The 16,405-nt window shown below is 35.1% G+C and overlaps 1 protein-coding gene across 1 annotated transcript in view; it reads left to right on the forward strand.

Annotated features, from left to right (window-relative positions):
* Positions 1 to 4,887, forward strand: part of LOC104162375 (vacuolar protein sorting-associated protein 13B-like) — a gene marked incomplete at its 3' end in the record, with an annotated part of 153,263 nt that extends 148,376 nt beyond the window's left edge. The window contains exons 17-18 of the mRNA XM_009701093.1: positions 3,703 to 3,837; positions 4,688 to 4,887. Coding sequence (XP_009699395.1) covers positions 3,703 to 3,837; positions 4,688 to 4,887 — 335 coding nt within the window. The remainder of the gene's footprint in view (positions 1 to 3,702; positions 3,838 to 4,687) is intronic.
* Between the last annotated feature and the right edge of the window lie 11,518 nt (positions 4,888 to 16,405).

Raw genomic sequence — 16,405 nt, forward strand, 5'->3', positions numbered from 1 at the left:
TGAATGCAGGGACTTGGGACAAGCTGCATAGTTGGATTGTGTACATGGAAAAGACCAAAGCTATGACCAGAAAAGCTGGGAGGACAATGTGAATGCCTGCTTTGAAGTGTGGGAGAACCTTCCTCAACAGTGTGATTTGTCTGTGCCTGTTTCTAGAACAGAATAGCTCTCTAGGCTTACAGTTAAAGTGAGTTAGTGTTCACAAGTAAATTGTCAAAGCATAGTAGATTTTCAGTTAGAAAACCTTTCCGCCTATTGTTGGGTTCTGCAGTATGGAAAGGACAGCTTTTTAGGTCTTTGGTGATGTGTTGTATTCTATGTGTGATAGTCTAATTCAACTAGAACAGATCATGTGTGATCACCAAGTATAAACATGGTTACATATTGGGAAGGAAACACTTGATTTTTACTGCAAATAGTTCTACAATGGGTAAGATGTTTCCAGTACAAAAGTCATGCAAATAGAAAATGGTCACTTTTATCTGGAAGCAGCCATAGGTTATATTGGGTGGAGATGGGTATATGTGTATCTCTGTCTCTGCAAAGTCTTTGATTACCATTTTCCTGATGAAAATAATAAATTGACAAAAGAAAATGTGAGGTGTACTAAAAAACAAACGTGGTTACTCTGTTCTCCAGTTTTGACTATGCTGAGCAACAAAGTCAAGTAAATCACATTGCTGCTTTTGAAAGTGTGATTCCAGAAGAGCGAGTACAGCACAAATTCTACTTTGTTGTCTTGTTCTTGGAAATAAACCTTTCTTATGCTTCATTTGCTGGACGTTGAATTTGGATAATGTTGCTGTTGGCAATGATAGATTTGGTTTTCCTGATTCCTCTTTGAATTCATGTTCAATGTCTTAATTAAAATGTTGTGGAGTGTTTGTCTCCATATTAAATTTGAGTTAGTACTTGGAGGCATGAGGCATTTCTTATCTATGAGTTTTAACATCTTCCTGCTCAAGCAATCCTTTCAGAAGATATTACTTATAAGAAGTTTATAAACATTGAGGGGAGGAAGCCCCAGTCTTCACTTGCTTAAACATTTGTTTGCTGAAATATTTTAGCTATGTGTACAAATGTTGAGACTTTGATTTTTATAATATTACCATGATGAAAGTGATAATAAGGAAGCATAGTTGGGAAGAACTAAAGTTACAGGGATGGAAGCTACAGATAGTCAGAGGCATACGTGGGAAACAAGGCTTCTTTCTTCTCTTCTATAGAGCAGCTTGCCAATCTGACAAGTTTGAGGGATGGTTCATAATTTCTAAAAAACGTTCAGAGACTAAAGAAAATGTGCTGTTTCCCTATATTCAACCTGTTAATTATAAATGGTTCATCAAAAGTCTCTAAACTTCCTGCACTTTGAAAAAGAGACTTGTAACTGGGCAAGGGGAATCACCTTAGGTTCAGGTGATTTTTGTCTTTGAAAGTCTAGTTTGATATGCCAAGTTCCGTATTGCTTATTGTAGGCTCTGTATAGGATTTTAATATCTAATAAATGAGTTTTCTGAGTATGCCTCAGTATGGAGCTGTGAAACCTGAGCAGAATTAATTTTTCTTGTGGCTTCTCCTTGATTACTGTGGTGTGCTGTGGTTATCAGGTGTTAAAACTGAGAGCAGGATGATGTTGCCATTTGATGTCAAGGCAATGTAGAAAAGGGAGGGCATGATTATGCTATGTTTTCCTAATACTTTTCTATTTTCTTTTCAAAAAAACAACTGAGAAACTGTTCATCCTATACCTCTAACAGGTGTTCCAGAAAGAAATAGCTTATTACTGCTCTCAGTTACTTCCTCATATGTATTAAAACATAATTGTTAATTATATGATCATGTATTGAGGATTATAGGAAGTTTATAGGAAGTATGAGAAGGCAGAACCAAGACTAGGAAATGCTTACAGATACCTTGTCTACTTTTGACAAATTCGTGCATTGTCTGATACCACACTTTAAATCAAAGGGAATTTTCAGCTTTAGAAGAGGCTTGCCCCAGGCAAGACTGGGAATGAGGGTGTATTTACAAGACTAAAACTATTAGCTGATCTTTCAGACTGAGAACCGATGGGTTGTTTTTAGTGGCAGGCAGGCAAATGGGTTGCAGTGAGCATTCTTTGAGCCTGAAGCCTTCCTGAATCACAAGTTAGGAAAAGGCTTGCCGTACCTCTAACGCAGACAACAGGTTAAATTTTGATAAGAAAGCATGCATAGAATGTGGAACCTACTTTCACATGGCTGTCTGGTTTACTAAATGTCATGTGTCCCTTCGTATGCTGCTTTTCTCTTCCTACCTTGGAAAGTACTTTTTATTCAAAAAATATTTTAATGTCTTACCAGAACGGAACTTAAATATATGTCAAGAAGTCTTCTTACCAAATCACTTCATATGCACTTCTAAATACACTTCAGTGTTTAGGAACGGGAATAGACATGGCAAACTAAGCACAATGACCAGGTTTAATCCTAAAGCTTCTGTTTCCTATCATTTTTTTAGGAATTTTTTCTTACTAGTTAATGTATCCTGAAGTTTGTTCTTAAGTCTTTCAGAGATTGTGCAAAAAACTAATGAGTTCATTCTGTAGAGAATATAATAAGTTTCTTTAACGTGTGTAACTGTCTTGAAATACGTATCAAAATGCTTTTAAACTTTTTTACCTGATACTCCATAATACTTTCCTTGCATAATTATGGATTTTTGGAACAAATTCTATGTTACATATGTGAAGAAGCGGTTCCATAATCATACTAATGTTTGCATAATTAACAAGCTGCTTGCCAATCGTAACTGACAAATTCCGAGTCACTTTTGCATGATGGGGGGGAAAAAAACATTAAAAAAATGGTAATTTTTAGTTTTTCCTTTCATACTTCTTACAGGTGTTGAAACTATTTAGTTCTAATTTGCAGGTAAAGTTATGTATTTTTTTCTGATAGGCAGCGCTGTATGGAATAGGAGGGCTGGCTTCCTCCACCCATGCTCTGGGGCTGTCTTGGGGACTGCCCGCAAGCTGTGCCAACATATCTCAGTCCTGACTTGTAAGATCCCCTGCTGCTGCCGCTGCCGTGGTTGTGGGCAGCTCTTCAGAAGTGACTGCCAATAGCACTGATTTCTGCCAACTGGTGCGGTAGTTTTCTGGTGTGCACAAATGGAGGCTGAGGAAAGACCACCAAAACTTATTTCCACTTGTGACCTAAGGCAAGGTTTGAACTCCAGTTTCTGTTGAAAAATGGCAAGTGTGCCGTTGGCCTTCTGTGCCGTTCAGCTGCATGGATTTAAAGCTTTACATTGCTACTGAGTAAAATGTTGTTGTCTGAATGCAAACTGAAAGCACTTAGTCATTTTAAGATCCTGAAATGAAAGCGTCATAATAAAAACATGAAAGAGAATAGTTCAAGTGACACTTATAAAATGAAAACAAAAGTGTGTATATATGCATATTTATTATTCCAATTTCTACGTAGCCTTGTGTGTTTTCCTCACAGTATCTATATATATTTTATGTATAAGTGTTTGTATTAAAATGCCCATATACAGCATTCTCTCACTTCCATTTAAAAACTGTGAATCACAACAAAAATGCTTTAAGAACATCTACAGTAGATAATTAAAGTATAATTAAGTTTAAATGCCTTGGTGAAGGAATATAAAAATATTTAAATTCAACAGGCTAGTACATTTGCAGTTTTCTTTTATTAGGTGTGAAATCTAAGAATCCCCTGCCAACTCTTGAGGGTTCAATCCAGAATGTTGAATTGAAGTACTGCGGCACATCATTGGTCAAATGTGCCTCTGGGACCGTGGGATCAATAAAAATTTGTGCCAAAGCCCCAGGTATGTGCAGCTGGACCATGTAAAACTTTATTGCCTGTATAGGAGAATTGGCCTTGCTTTTTACAAGGAGAGTTACTGAAACAAGAATTTACTCATTGTTCCTATGAATCAGAGAGGGTTTTTTTGTTTTCTGTTTTGGGTTTTTTTATTATTATTGTTAAGTGTGCCAGGATGATCCAGTCTGGCCCCAGTATTGTCAATTTTTACACTGAATAAAAAAATAAAGATGTTGGTGTTTTTCTGCTGACACAAATATTAATCTAAAAACACTGAAGAAACTGGAATACTCATTTTCATATTACACAGAATATTTGTCTCTTGCTTTGTGTAGCATAATTTTGATGCATTCTGTTTATTGTTTAATGTCTTATTTTCCATTAATGCTACAAGTATGTATTTTACTTGTGAAGTTTTTGAGGGGTCTGTGATAAATAGTTTGTAAATTTCTTTAATAGAATTTTTCTTGAAGAGCATGCGGCTCATGAACTTCTCCAACCAATATCTATGATCTCTTCATATACAAAGGCAGCTAATGTCAAGAATATTAAAATTGTGGTGTATTTAACTCTCAGTTGAGTTCATGATTTTAAAGATATTATTTTATAAAGTTGGGATGGAAATTACTATTTTCAAGAGAATTGATTATTTTAAATCCTCCTGCATGTAAAGACATTTACAAGATAACATTAAGGAAGTTGTTTAACAGTTTATATGAGATTACTATTTATTTCCTCTTTTAATTTTGTACTTACAATGTTAATAGCTGTTCTCTTTGGACTAGTGAATGTTTATGTGTTGAAAAGTTATGTTGTTACAGTAAAAGCTGTAAGGAGTCTAATCTTTATCTTAGGTGATGGTGGAAAAGAGAAGCTGATTCCTTTAATTCAAGGTCCTTCTGACACCAGAGACTTACACAGCAGTAAATGGCTCAATGAGAGTAGAAAGCCAGAATCTCTCTTAGCTCCAGATTTGGTGGCCTTTACAATCCAGATTCCACAGTATATGGACTACTGCCATAACTCTGGTAAGTGCAAAACTCTTGTTAAGCTGGTATCGCATTACATTTTTCCTATCCAATGTAATTTTCAAAAGAGAGGCTTGATATAAAATGTGCCAAATGCCAAAATATCTTTTTCACGTACTGCACACATTATAACTTTAGCTCACTGCGAGACACAAAAAACTAAAAGCAGCATTTTGATGTATGTCTTCTTCAATAAGGAATGCTTCATTGAATTTGGTTGCCTTTTAAATTATTTATACAGAACCTTTTGTAAACTCCTTTCGGGGGCAGGATCCATGTTGAAATTCTTTCTTCCGTTTGTTAGGTTGAGGCTCTTATACAGAAGTTGACATACTGAATTTAAAATGGTTCATATAAATTTGCAGTGTAATTAAAATTAAGAATTTCTTTATCGTAAAATTTGTTAATAATAAAAAGATGATTTTTAAAATGCTACAGAGCACACAGTTGATGTCATCGAACTTGGTGTTGTGGTGGATTTAAATGAGAAACAAGTAAATATTTTCAGAGTTGCTTGGATAAATTTAAGGGTGGTGTTGACTTTGTGAGCATAAATACTTTTACCTGACATTCTTATGGCTTTTGTGGGTTTTAAACAAAACATTGGCCTGTTTTCAGTGACACTGATTTTGAAATGTATCTAGTTTAAAATAGCTATAATGTAGTTTGTGAAATAGCAAAACCTAGATTCATGTCTGTTAGTATGGTGCATTTTAAAACACATGCTTTTGTGTTTTTAAAAGTTTATCCTATTGCCAGGCTAAGAGTGGAATCAAACGGGGAAAAAAAACAACCCTAAAAAGCATCTAGTTTTAGGAAAGCAAAAGAATTAGCTGACCGCAATATTATGAAACGCAAAAGTAAACTGAAAAGTGTGCTTTTCTCTCTAATTTTTTTCATGTGCAATGGTTGGTGAATGTCATGAGTCTGAAAAGTAACAGTGAATTTATTACCATCTTTGTAAATTTTATGTGCTTATGTAAGCAACATTTGATTCTTATGCAAACTAAATATTTGTAAGCACTGTGCACTCCAGTGGTTGTTAGGTTATTTTTTCAGTAACTGTAATTGTATGTTTCTTGCAGAGCATCATGTTAGAAATGTTTATGGCAGTGTTTTTATAACAGCTACCTTAAGTTCCTGCTCCTAAAATGCTGCTGAAAAGCAATTCATGATTCAACAGTCTCTGAATTATTCAGATCTGTTTTTTTAAAAAGTGAAGATCTGTTGCACCTGTTATCTTAAGTAGCTTTTAAATATTCATCATCATAATATTTATTACTATTACTGATTTCTGCATTTTCTGCTTTTCTGAGGATCTTTTCAGTTTAATTTTGATGTTTGTCTTAAAATATTAATTACATTTTAAAGGAGCTGTGCATATTTACCTATACAATAGTATTATTGCTTTTGTTACAGGTTGCAGCGATCACATACATATTAGCTCATCAGTGTTTTGGATAGTCCAATGAGATAGTAGACAGTACTTGACACCTTGTGACAGGAGATGCCTACAAGAATTAAGGCACTGGCAAATGAAGTGCTGGCCAGACTCGTATGCATGGACTTTGAGAGGCAGAAAATTGGTTTGTAAGAGACAAGTGTCTGTGGTACCTGTTTTGTAGATGAATGGATATACATTTAAAATGCTAAGATTTTAGAACTGATGATTTACTGGACACTTCACTCACTCCCACAGCACCTCGGGAAAGTTGTATTGATTCTGTGTGCTCAGTGGGAGTTGCAAAGCTGCATGCTCTGACTCTATCTAGCTCTTGCGTTTCTAAATCGGTGAAGTGGCACCTGTGACTGATGACAAATGAGAGGGAAAAGCTGACAGGTGTGCTAAAGCTTTGGTCCCAGTAAACATGAAGAATAGTGTACTGCAAATGATTTGAGGTTTTTTTAATATCAATTAAACTAGTAAACATTAATATTTGAATTATCTTGGGTTTTATACAAAGGATGAGGTAGTTAATTAAAGCACTTACTTTCAAATACTTGCTGAAGGAACTGAGGCAATTTAATACAGGAGATATAGCTATCCTTTCCATTACGACTGTGAAAATTATATGGAGAGAAAACATGAAGTGATTTGAGAGCATAAAAATGCTTTTGCTGTCAGTTGCAGTCACTTCTGGAAATTAAGAAAGCTACGCTGGATAATTTGACAGAAAATTCAACTTATGCATCGGGAATAAAAGGGTTGTTTAAAGCTGTACTACTGGAGATGATTGTACAGTACTGAAGTTGTGCTATTTGAGCAATTTATCCTAATAATGTTAGATATGATATTCTGGAATAGCAATTTGAACTACAAAGAAGAGTGAAGAGAGTTGTGCAACCTACTTGTAGAAAGAATGAAAAAAGCCATCCAGGAGAGATGAGAAAAATCATCCAGAATTGTTCAGCGTTATCTCATTGGTGGAGATAAGGCCAGGGTTGGCCAAGTCTGCTAACTCTACAAAGTACATATACAAATAGCTGTATAGCTGATGCTTTCAAAATACACACATGATTTCTCAAAAGAGCTAAGGGGGACAGGAGTTCCAGCTTGATGGGTTTGGGTAAGTTGTCACCCAGCACTTGGATAAACTCAGTTTACTTCTCCTCGTGTACAAGGATTCAGAAAAGTTTGCAAACTCAATGTCAGTGGAGCTGCTGGTCATACCATGCAGCAGGGCAGGGCTTGCATTGGAGCTGTACAAAGCTGAAGAACTGCAATATAGCCACCTCTGTTAAGAGCAGAATGATATAATATCTTTGTGTGTGTAAAACCAAGAGAAGCAATTGCAGGGGAATTTCTGGGTGCTCTGGAAGAATTTTGGAATACAATATGCAAGTGACTTAAAATTTTTTTTGCTTATATAAAAATTAGTGAAGGAAGAGTAACTAATTAATTCATTATGCATCTGTGAAGTTGAGTGGAAAACAACTTGGTCTAAAATCAAAGCTGTTGTTTGGATATAAAATGCCAAGGAGAAGGTTGTGCAAATAGCTTGAGGTTCTTCAATAAATCAGGGTGTGTTTACTTGGAGAACAGGTAGGGGACCTTTCCTCCTCCTCTCCCTGTTGAGTCAGCAACTGTCTACTGTCTTGTAGCACTTGAATCATAGGATCTAGGGTCATCAGGATGGTTGTGCAGCTTCCTTTTACTGCTTGTCTGTAGATGGCCCTGCAAAGATTGAGGGTGTATTTACAATTTGAGTGATAAAGCGTTTTACACTAGTATTTTATTTCTTGCTATTTCACTTGTTGCTGCTGAGAGGAAGAGGAAAAAAATATGGTTCTAGTGGTACCATACTGCATTGAGTATAACCAGCAAAGGAAAAAAATCTATAAAATGTAATTCCAAAAAGGGCAGCATTAAAGTGTGTGATGTATAGCATATACAGGCAAAGTAAGTATTATGTATAACAAGTGCATGTACTGCTGATCACTCAGCAAGAGCGTTTTACTGTTTGGTGCACAGTGTTATTAGCACAGTGGAAAACTGATCCACCTATGGCCGGGGAAGTATTTAGGGACAAAGCATATAAATATGATTTTGTTTAGTCCTTAAATACAAGTCTGCATGCTGATGCTTTTAATTTTGGATACTTTCATTGTATGAAAAACTGCCCCAGATACCTCTGTGCATAGCTGTAAAAATCAGTGGATGTGCTCCCCAGTCTTTATCTAAACTGTGGCATATAAAATAAATGCAAGAGAGGAGTTTATTCTGTTACCCCAGGGCTTGGGAAGGTCTTCTTACTACTTCTCTGAAATAACCCTGGCTTTATTAACCCTCGGAGCAAGCTGCAGACCTTGTTTGTTTCACCTGGCCTTTGAGAGAAATGGGGAGATTTCAAAATGAATGCTGGTGTTACTATTTAATTATAAGCAGCTGTTGAATAGATGAGGTGAGCTGATTAAGCTGTATTTGGTTTGCCATATTGAATAATTGGGAGTGCATGCACAATGGGTGTATGGAGAGCTTTATTACATATAAATCAAGAGGAACTAAAAAAATACAATTAATAAAGTTTTCTTTGAGATCAGCTTAAATATTCAGTAATGCAGCAGTGAAATAAGGGAGTAAACAAAAGTACCTGTATTAATATCATGTCCATGTGTGGTAAATTGATACACCCAGTGGAGCAAAGTAAGACTGAGAAGGCTTCTCTAGTTTGTGAAAGCTACATGAAGGCTGAAGAGCAAATATTCAACCTTGTAAAAGTTGGTATTTCTCATTTAAGGTTTATTTTTCTTAGACTTCCAAAGATTTTTAGATTTTTTTTTCTCCACTGTCAATATTTTGTAAGTTTAGGTAAGATCACTCCATTCTCTCTCCCACCCCCAATGGAAAAAATAATTTGTGAAGTGAAAATATTTTTAAGACTGAAGAAATCATATCTTCAAACATGAAAAAAGTGCCATAAATGTTGTACCAGTAGGAACATTCTTTTTTTTCCTAGTGTAAACCAGCTGATTTTTATCTGTCAGAACTTGTTTGAAAGGAGGTGAAAGATTTTACATATGTTTGGTTTCATGCATACACACCTATATATGGCCCCAACTCCCCTTTTCTTGCAGTTTAAAAAAGGCTGTAATTGGCAAATTTCTTTATTTAATTTTGACTGCTTAGACTGTGGATACTGCGAAGTCTGGATTTTAAAGCTGGAACAATTTTTTTTTTAAGTTCTCAGTTCTCATTTAAGTGAGTGCTTATGCTGGTAAATAAAAACCCCAAACTTGTAAAAGAGAATCCGTAAACTAATTTGAAGTTTTTTGGAAAGATTTGACACAGTGAATGAGTAAAAATGCTTAATATATTGGAATAATTAAAGACAATTCACATTTGTGGTTTGGGCATAAATGTGTAAAAATTATACCCATCTATCTTATTACATTTCCTTTTCTCTCCCTGAGGATTTCACTATGTACTTTATCTGTAATTGTTGCCAGTTTTCTATCAAGTTCCCACTGGGCTTCTGGTGCAAAAAATCTTATCCTCTCGATGACAGAGCTTGCCTGAATGATTTCATGCTCTTAACATTTTTGTTCACGGGAATTAGGGGCAGAATGTAACTGCAGCTGAACATAGCATCTATTTTTGTAATTTTGAAGTTTAGGCTCTGTTATTGGAACTAAATGAAGAGATGCAGGTGTTCTCCAGTTCAAGTCCTTTGGGATTTTTTGATGGTAGATGCTTGAAAAGAAAATGCATGTGTTTCCAGAGTCAAACAGCAGCTGTGGACAAGGATTTATGTTTTTCTCAGAACTTTGGGATTTCAAAATGTTACATTTAATCACATACACAGAAAGGAGAGCAAATGTTAAAGATGTTACATATAGAACTAGAGGACTGATCTTTTTACCATACCAACTAGTTGTGGGAATAGAGGAACAAAGTGATCTTTAATCTTAATATGAACAATTTCAAAAGGATTATGATAGTTGCCAGGACTCTAGTATTTTGAGAGCTGTGCTCTTGCAGCACACAACATTTATATGCCCTTAATTGCTTTTAAAATCTGGTTTATTCTCATATTTTGCCTTGGAAAAATATGAATGTTAATAGCATAAATTACTGAAAACACAGTATTCATATAGTCTTACGTTACAATTGGGTGAATTTAAATTCAGATAAGTATACATTTTAGAAGAATTTTCCTAGTAATGTCCTGTAGTTTTCAAAATTGGATTAAAAATAGCAGTTCAACTGCCCGAACTGCGAGGCTAAATTTGGAAGTTTCACAAGTTACAGAACTTGTAGGCAGAAGTGTTTTGTGGTAATGCGATTTCTCCTTCCCTTTCTCTGTCTTATGATTCTGAAATTAGTTGATTGTAGTAAAGAAAATGTCTGACATCTTTTAATTTTATCAGAAGTTCAAGTGGGGGCAGCAGTTGGTGGTACTACCAGGCAGCTCAGGTTGGGAGGGTCACGTGGGGAAGAGCAAGCTGATGACAGCGGTAAATGCACGTTACTTAATACCTATCTGAGAAAGTAAAAGCCTCTTTCTAAACGCATTTGATTTTGTACATTTACCAGCCTGTGTGTGCTCCATCTTCCCCTGGTTCCCTCACAGCTCAATATGTTGTGCACTACAGCCAGGTTAAGTATCAAATATTTTTCCAGACCTGAGTCACCTCTGTATCTACTGTCTTACAAAGATCCAGCACTTACTACTTTTTTCTAAGAGGGAAGTAAACTTGTCCTCTGATGCAGTCTTTTACTCTATTGGCTCCCATTATATATTTCATGTCCATGGGAGTAGCATCAGGCAGGGACATACTATATTATGCTAACTGGATTAACATTATTGCCAGTGGCTTGCATAACTCTGGCAACTGGCAGTAAGGTCTGGTTATAGAAAGATAATTGCACTATGGAAGCCAACAGAATAATATCTTTAACCAAAGAAGTGCTTTTTCCTTTTTCCAATTTCCTTTTCTTAATAGTATCACTTAAGAGTTTGGTAATATGGCAAAATCAGAACAAAACTTGGACAACGAAGATGGGGACTCAACTCCAAATGGCAGGAGCCTGAGGCATTGCACTAGGAAATCTGTTGAGTGAAGGAGTTGTAAAGCCTTGTTCTCCTCTGGGTTTATACCTTTTTCTTTAGAAACTCATTGCCTGACTTTCTCTTTTCTTTTAGCTCAGGATAACAGTGTTCTGCCTATAGATAATGTAGTTCATCTTGTCATTCTTGGGATAGGAATTTGTGCTTCAGTATTGGAAACCAAAGATTTGAGCTCTTGAGGGTATGCAGGCTTTAAAGTGCATAAAGGAAATCTCCTCACCTTCTCTTTAAACAGCACATAACCTAGAAAAATCTTTAAAAGTAACTAAAAAAAGAGTTGTTAAAAAAGCCTACTTTTTAAAAAACTTTCAACTCATTAAATGTGTAAAAGGGAATGGCAGATACGAGATTATTTCTGCTACCTTTATTTTGTGTGTATGCATGTGAGTTTGTGAGTTCCATAGGATTTCTGTTCGCTTTACAATCTGGTGGTATCAGAATGCTTCATGTGGCCACCAAAGTAATATTTAACACTTCTGGTATGAAAAAAAATCTAAATATGGCTTCAAATGATAATTTCTATTTCCATAACAATATAGGATAATGTATCTGTGCTTCATATATTTATGAAAATGCATTCACCTTTTTCACTTTGTGGCATCTGAAAAAGCATTATTAGGCAAGGTGACTAGATACTTACTGATGGTGCAGAGAGTTTTGGAAATGTCACAGGCATAGCCTCTCAGCAATTGCTGACATATAGCTTTGCACATTGAAATCTGTTTTTAATTGAGAAAATATATGTTGGCCAACATATTGGGATAGCTCCTACTCATTTGGAAAAAATGCCATGGGATCTTTAACTTCCATTTGGACGCTTCCCAGACATGGGCATAAGGGACTGTAACTGTTTAGTTTCAAATGGTGTTTAAACTGTTTCCAGGTTTTATAAGTGAATTATATTGCTCTCACTACTGCATTGGTGATGTAAATGATTCATGTAACATGATTTTTTTTTTTTTGGTAATGAAATGCTAAATAGATATCACTGAAAAATCAGTAGACTTTTGGTGGTAAAATATAAATGCATTTTGACCAGGTCAATTTTTGGTTTTCAAATTTTAGTAACAAGTGATTAAATAACACCTTACTGAACGAAAATAAAGCACATTTTATGAAAACCAGAATTAAATGAACTATCTTCATTATTTTTAATGAAGAAATTATGATCTAAATATATAATTGTTTCTAAATCTAAATTTTTTTTTTCTTAGTAATTTTTGTGGTTCAGCTCTGTAGTATGTTAAAAAAGTTACAGGTCATTCCCAAGATTCCAATGTTCTTGTTATAATACACTCAAATGTACTAACAGTGTTTATATGGTTTAGGATGCAGTCTTAAATACACAGAGTGAATATTCAACCACACTGTCCCCTTCCACCCAAAATTTACTGTCCTGAAGTTCCCGCCAAAGTTCCTTTCCATGGTGTTACGAATAGCCATTTGTGGTCACAAAATAAAGTTGTGCCATTACCAAGTGTCTGAATAGTTACTTTTATGTAGAAAGCAACAGTTCACAGCCAGGATTAGACAAAGCAGGTTAGAATTTTATTGACTTTTTTTAAATTCAACTAGGTAACCCCAGTGATAAACCCCAAGCTAAGACATATTCCTGTAGTTGACCAAACTGAAAATTATTTTGGACAGATTATATTTAAGGTGTCTAACTTCAGAAACATTTAAATTAGTTTAATTTTCTTCATGTGCTGTGAACCTTCTGAAAATTTATCTCTATTTTTATCAAAAATCTGCAAGCTGTATAGAAAGTAGTACCGCAGGAACCATTAGTCACTTTTAACCTTTAAACCGTTTAAACATTTCTGTGCTATATGAGCTGATTTAATTTTCCTTTTACCTGTGCACTGAAATACATCTAATATGTGCAAGATACTCGTGTACGTACTTGTTGTGTAAGGTGGCGGAAATACTTAAGATTGATATGGGGAAAACAATGCATTGTGTAACTTTTCAGTTCAATTTAATAGCTGAAATTAGCCTACTTATATAATGTGAGCGTTTAATGTTGAGTATCTCTATATAACAGATTTCTAAGTGTAGCAACTTCAATCACGAATACTGTGTATTTGAGGTAGCCTGACATTCTCAGTATCATGTGGAGTAGTAAATCTATTTGAGAAAAGCAGTGATAGGATTATAGTGGCTATATAGTTTAAATAGCTAAATATTTTTAATTCTTAATTTTAATGTGATTTACACTCTTCAGTGGAAGAAAAGGCATTTTGAAAAAGAAAAAACAACTTGTTTTTCTGAAGTAGTGTCTGAAAGAGAAGATTCTAGGTGTTGCGCTAATCTTGCAGCTAGTTCGGTTAAGACTGAAACATTTGGAGCAAAGTAATTTGCTGACCTGAGTCCTACATTCCCATTCAAACGCTCCTCTGCTGCGGATTGTTGATACTGAGCTCCACTTACAGCACAGCACGTTAATGCAAAGTCTAATTTTCCTAGGAGTTTTCCTAATTCCTGATGTGTTTTCAAGATGAAGTAAATGAATCTGAAAAGAAAAATTGTGATTTTTCTCCAGGAGATTTTGAAAATTTATTCTTTATGTCTGTAAGTGGACTAACAAATAATGTACTATCTGAACTTAATGGGGACATTGCATGGTTATGCACTGAGGAATGGGTGCCCTGACAATGACAACTGAAGGGATGGGAAGTCTCGAACAAACATGTTAGCTCTCACAGTTGGCACAGTAAGAGTCTGCCTGCATCTGCCAACTCTTCCACTTTGAGCCTGTGTGCATCATCTGTCACTGTACAGCTTCTTGGGCTGTTTGCCTGGGATCGGTGCCAAGCTGGAGAAGTTGCTTTGACTATGCTGCCTTATGTCCAGAAATCTTGGGAAAATAGCTCGCTGCCTGTGGGAAGGTGGACATGGAAGGAGTCGGACTGGTAGGAGTTTGAGCCACATCTTTTCTGAATTTCAATGTTGGTAACTAACTGTCATACCAGAGGAAAAAGAGACCATGTTCTAATACTATGATACAAACCATAAATGAAAATAAAATATCTGAAAATTAATGTTAGATATCAGAATAATAACCTGAATAAATCAGAGGCTGACTGCCTCTTCCCATCTCCCTCCTGCTCTCAAAAGAGCCTATGTTTGTTGTATTTCTAGAATAGAAGTACTTAAACCATACAGAAACATAGCTTAAATACAATATAAAGTATACTAGAACTGACTATCGTAGGGATTCGCGCCCCACCCCCCCCAAAAAAAAAAAAAAAAGAGAAAACAATGGGAGTTTTGTAAATAGAAACAATTGTCATTGGAAAAAATAAGAGAACATATGATTGAATCTAATGAAGCATTAAATACAGTGTTTGGCTCAACATTAGTGAGCAGTTTTATGGAGCACATGTGATGGATCATGACCTCTGGATAGTATTCTTTTCTATTCTGTATTTGTCCATGGTATAGAGGGTAATCAGTCAGATTTAATTAATCATCTTTTAAATAAACTGGACATCTTTTCCTCACTGGGCTTTGAATAAATTGTATATACAATATATTTTTTATATTTAGTGTAACTATGTTCGTGTTTGGTTATCTATTCAATGGAAATAAATTAATGAAAGGAGAATATGAATTATCTTCACCCTCTAATTTTGATTTCTTTTATAATGTCCCTGCTGTGATAAGAGAAAGAGGAATTCAGTATTGAGCAAATCTCTCTAGGTTGTGACCTGAAAATTCACACAATAAAAGGAAAGATGTTCAATATGTCTTTGTAATATTTGAAAGAGATCTTAGCCCAAGCCTTGGATTAATATTTCTCAGACTTTAAAATTATTGCAAAATAGTTGTTTTGTACATGTTAGATAATAGATTGTTTACTAAAGGATAAGCTTAAAATTAATCTATTATATTAAAACTGTTTTTAAACCAACTTTTGGAAAAGTTGACAGATACAAACCAATCTTCAGTATAATGGAATTTTCTTAAAACAGATGTGTGTATTTTAAAGTGCACATATCAATCCTTTGAGCAGGTGCATGCCTAAAGTAATGAAATAAAACTTTAGTGCAGATTGCAATCAGTTGATAAAATTGTTTTTAATTAAAAAATAGAAAATAATTATGGTATATTTGATTGTATTTTGGAGTATTGAAAACAGCTGTAATAAAATATTATAATAATCTTCATAATACTAATTATATTGGTATAAAACTTTTATAATAATTTGAAGCCAATAATACTTTTTTATTTATTCACTGGTAACATAACACAGAATAAGTATAAGCCTGTGAAAGGGATGACTTAACACAACTGTTGATGCACTTGAGTGAAACATCTTTATCAAGTTAATACAAGAAGCAGTCATGCCCTACTTGAATTACTCATTTATAATGGCTGAGCAGCAGCCTGGATGTGGACTTTGAAATCCTGGGAAAATAAGATGCATGCATGCATTCAAATGTCTAAAGTCTTTGGTTTAGAGCAGCTGTAAAATGTTGAAGTGAGATGTCAGCTACTAGCTGTTGTCTGCATTTTAAGTCTGAAGGGAGATGCGATCTTTTAATTGCTAACTAAGGTTAGTATTATTTTAGTCATTGCATCCTTACTTCAAGATTTTCTGTTTTCAAGAGCTGTTTGAACATTTAGGACCTAAGAATCAGGATATTGATGTGCTTTTTTGCACCCTTTTAATGCACAGATTATCCCCCAAGTATTTTAAGACCTTATTTATTTTGTTATAAAACATAGATTTTTCTCTAACTTTTATTGTGCTTGTAATGAGGGAGTAGTAATCCTATAGACTTGTAAAATATCAAAATAAAGCACATGTATGGGTAGCAATTTCAAAAATGCTACCTGTGTGCTCACTAAGGGTGTAAGAGTATAATAGCTGGTAAAAGCCATGTAGTAAAAGGACAGCTGTCTCTTTGCACTGTTGGGATGTTGCAGCTTGCACAATCTTTTGCAGATGACTGCATTGCCAGGTTCCGTG

The sequence above is a fragment of the Cariama cristata genome, unplaced genomic scaffold (genome assembly GCF_000690535.1).
Source record: "Cariama cristata isolate BGI_N322 unplaced genomic scaffold, ASM69053v1 scaffold6670, whole genome shotgun sequence".
In the NCBI taxonomy this organism is placed as follows: Eukaryota; Metazoa; Chordata; class Aves; order Cariamiformes; family Cariamidae; genus Cariama; species Cariama cristata.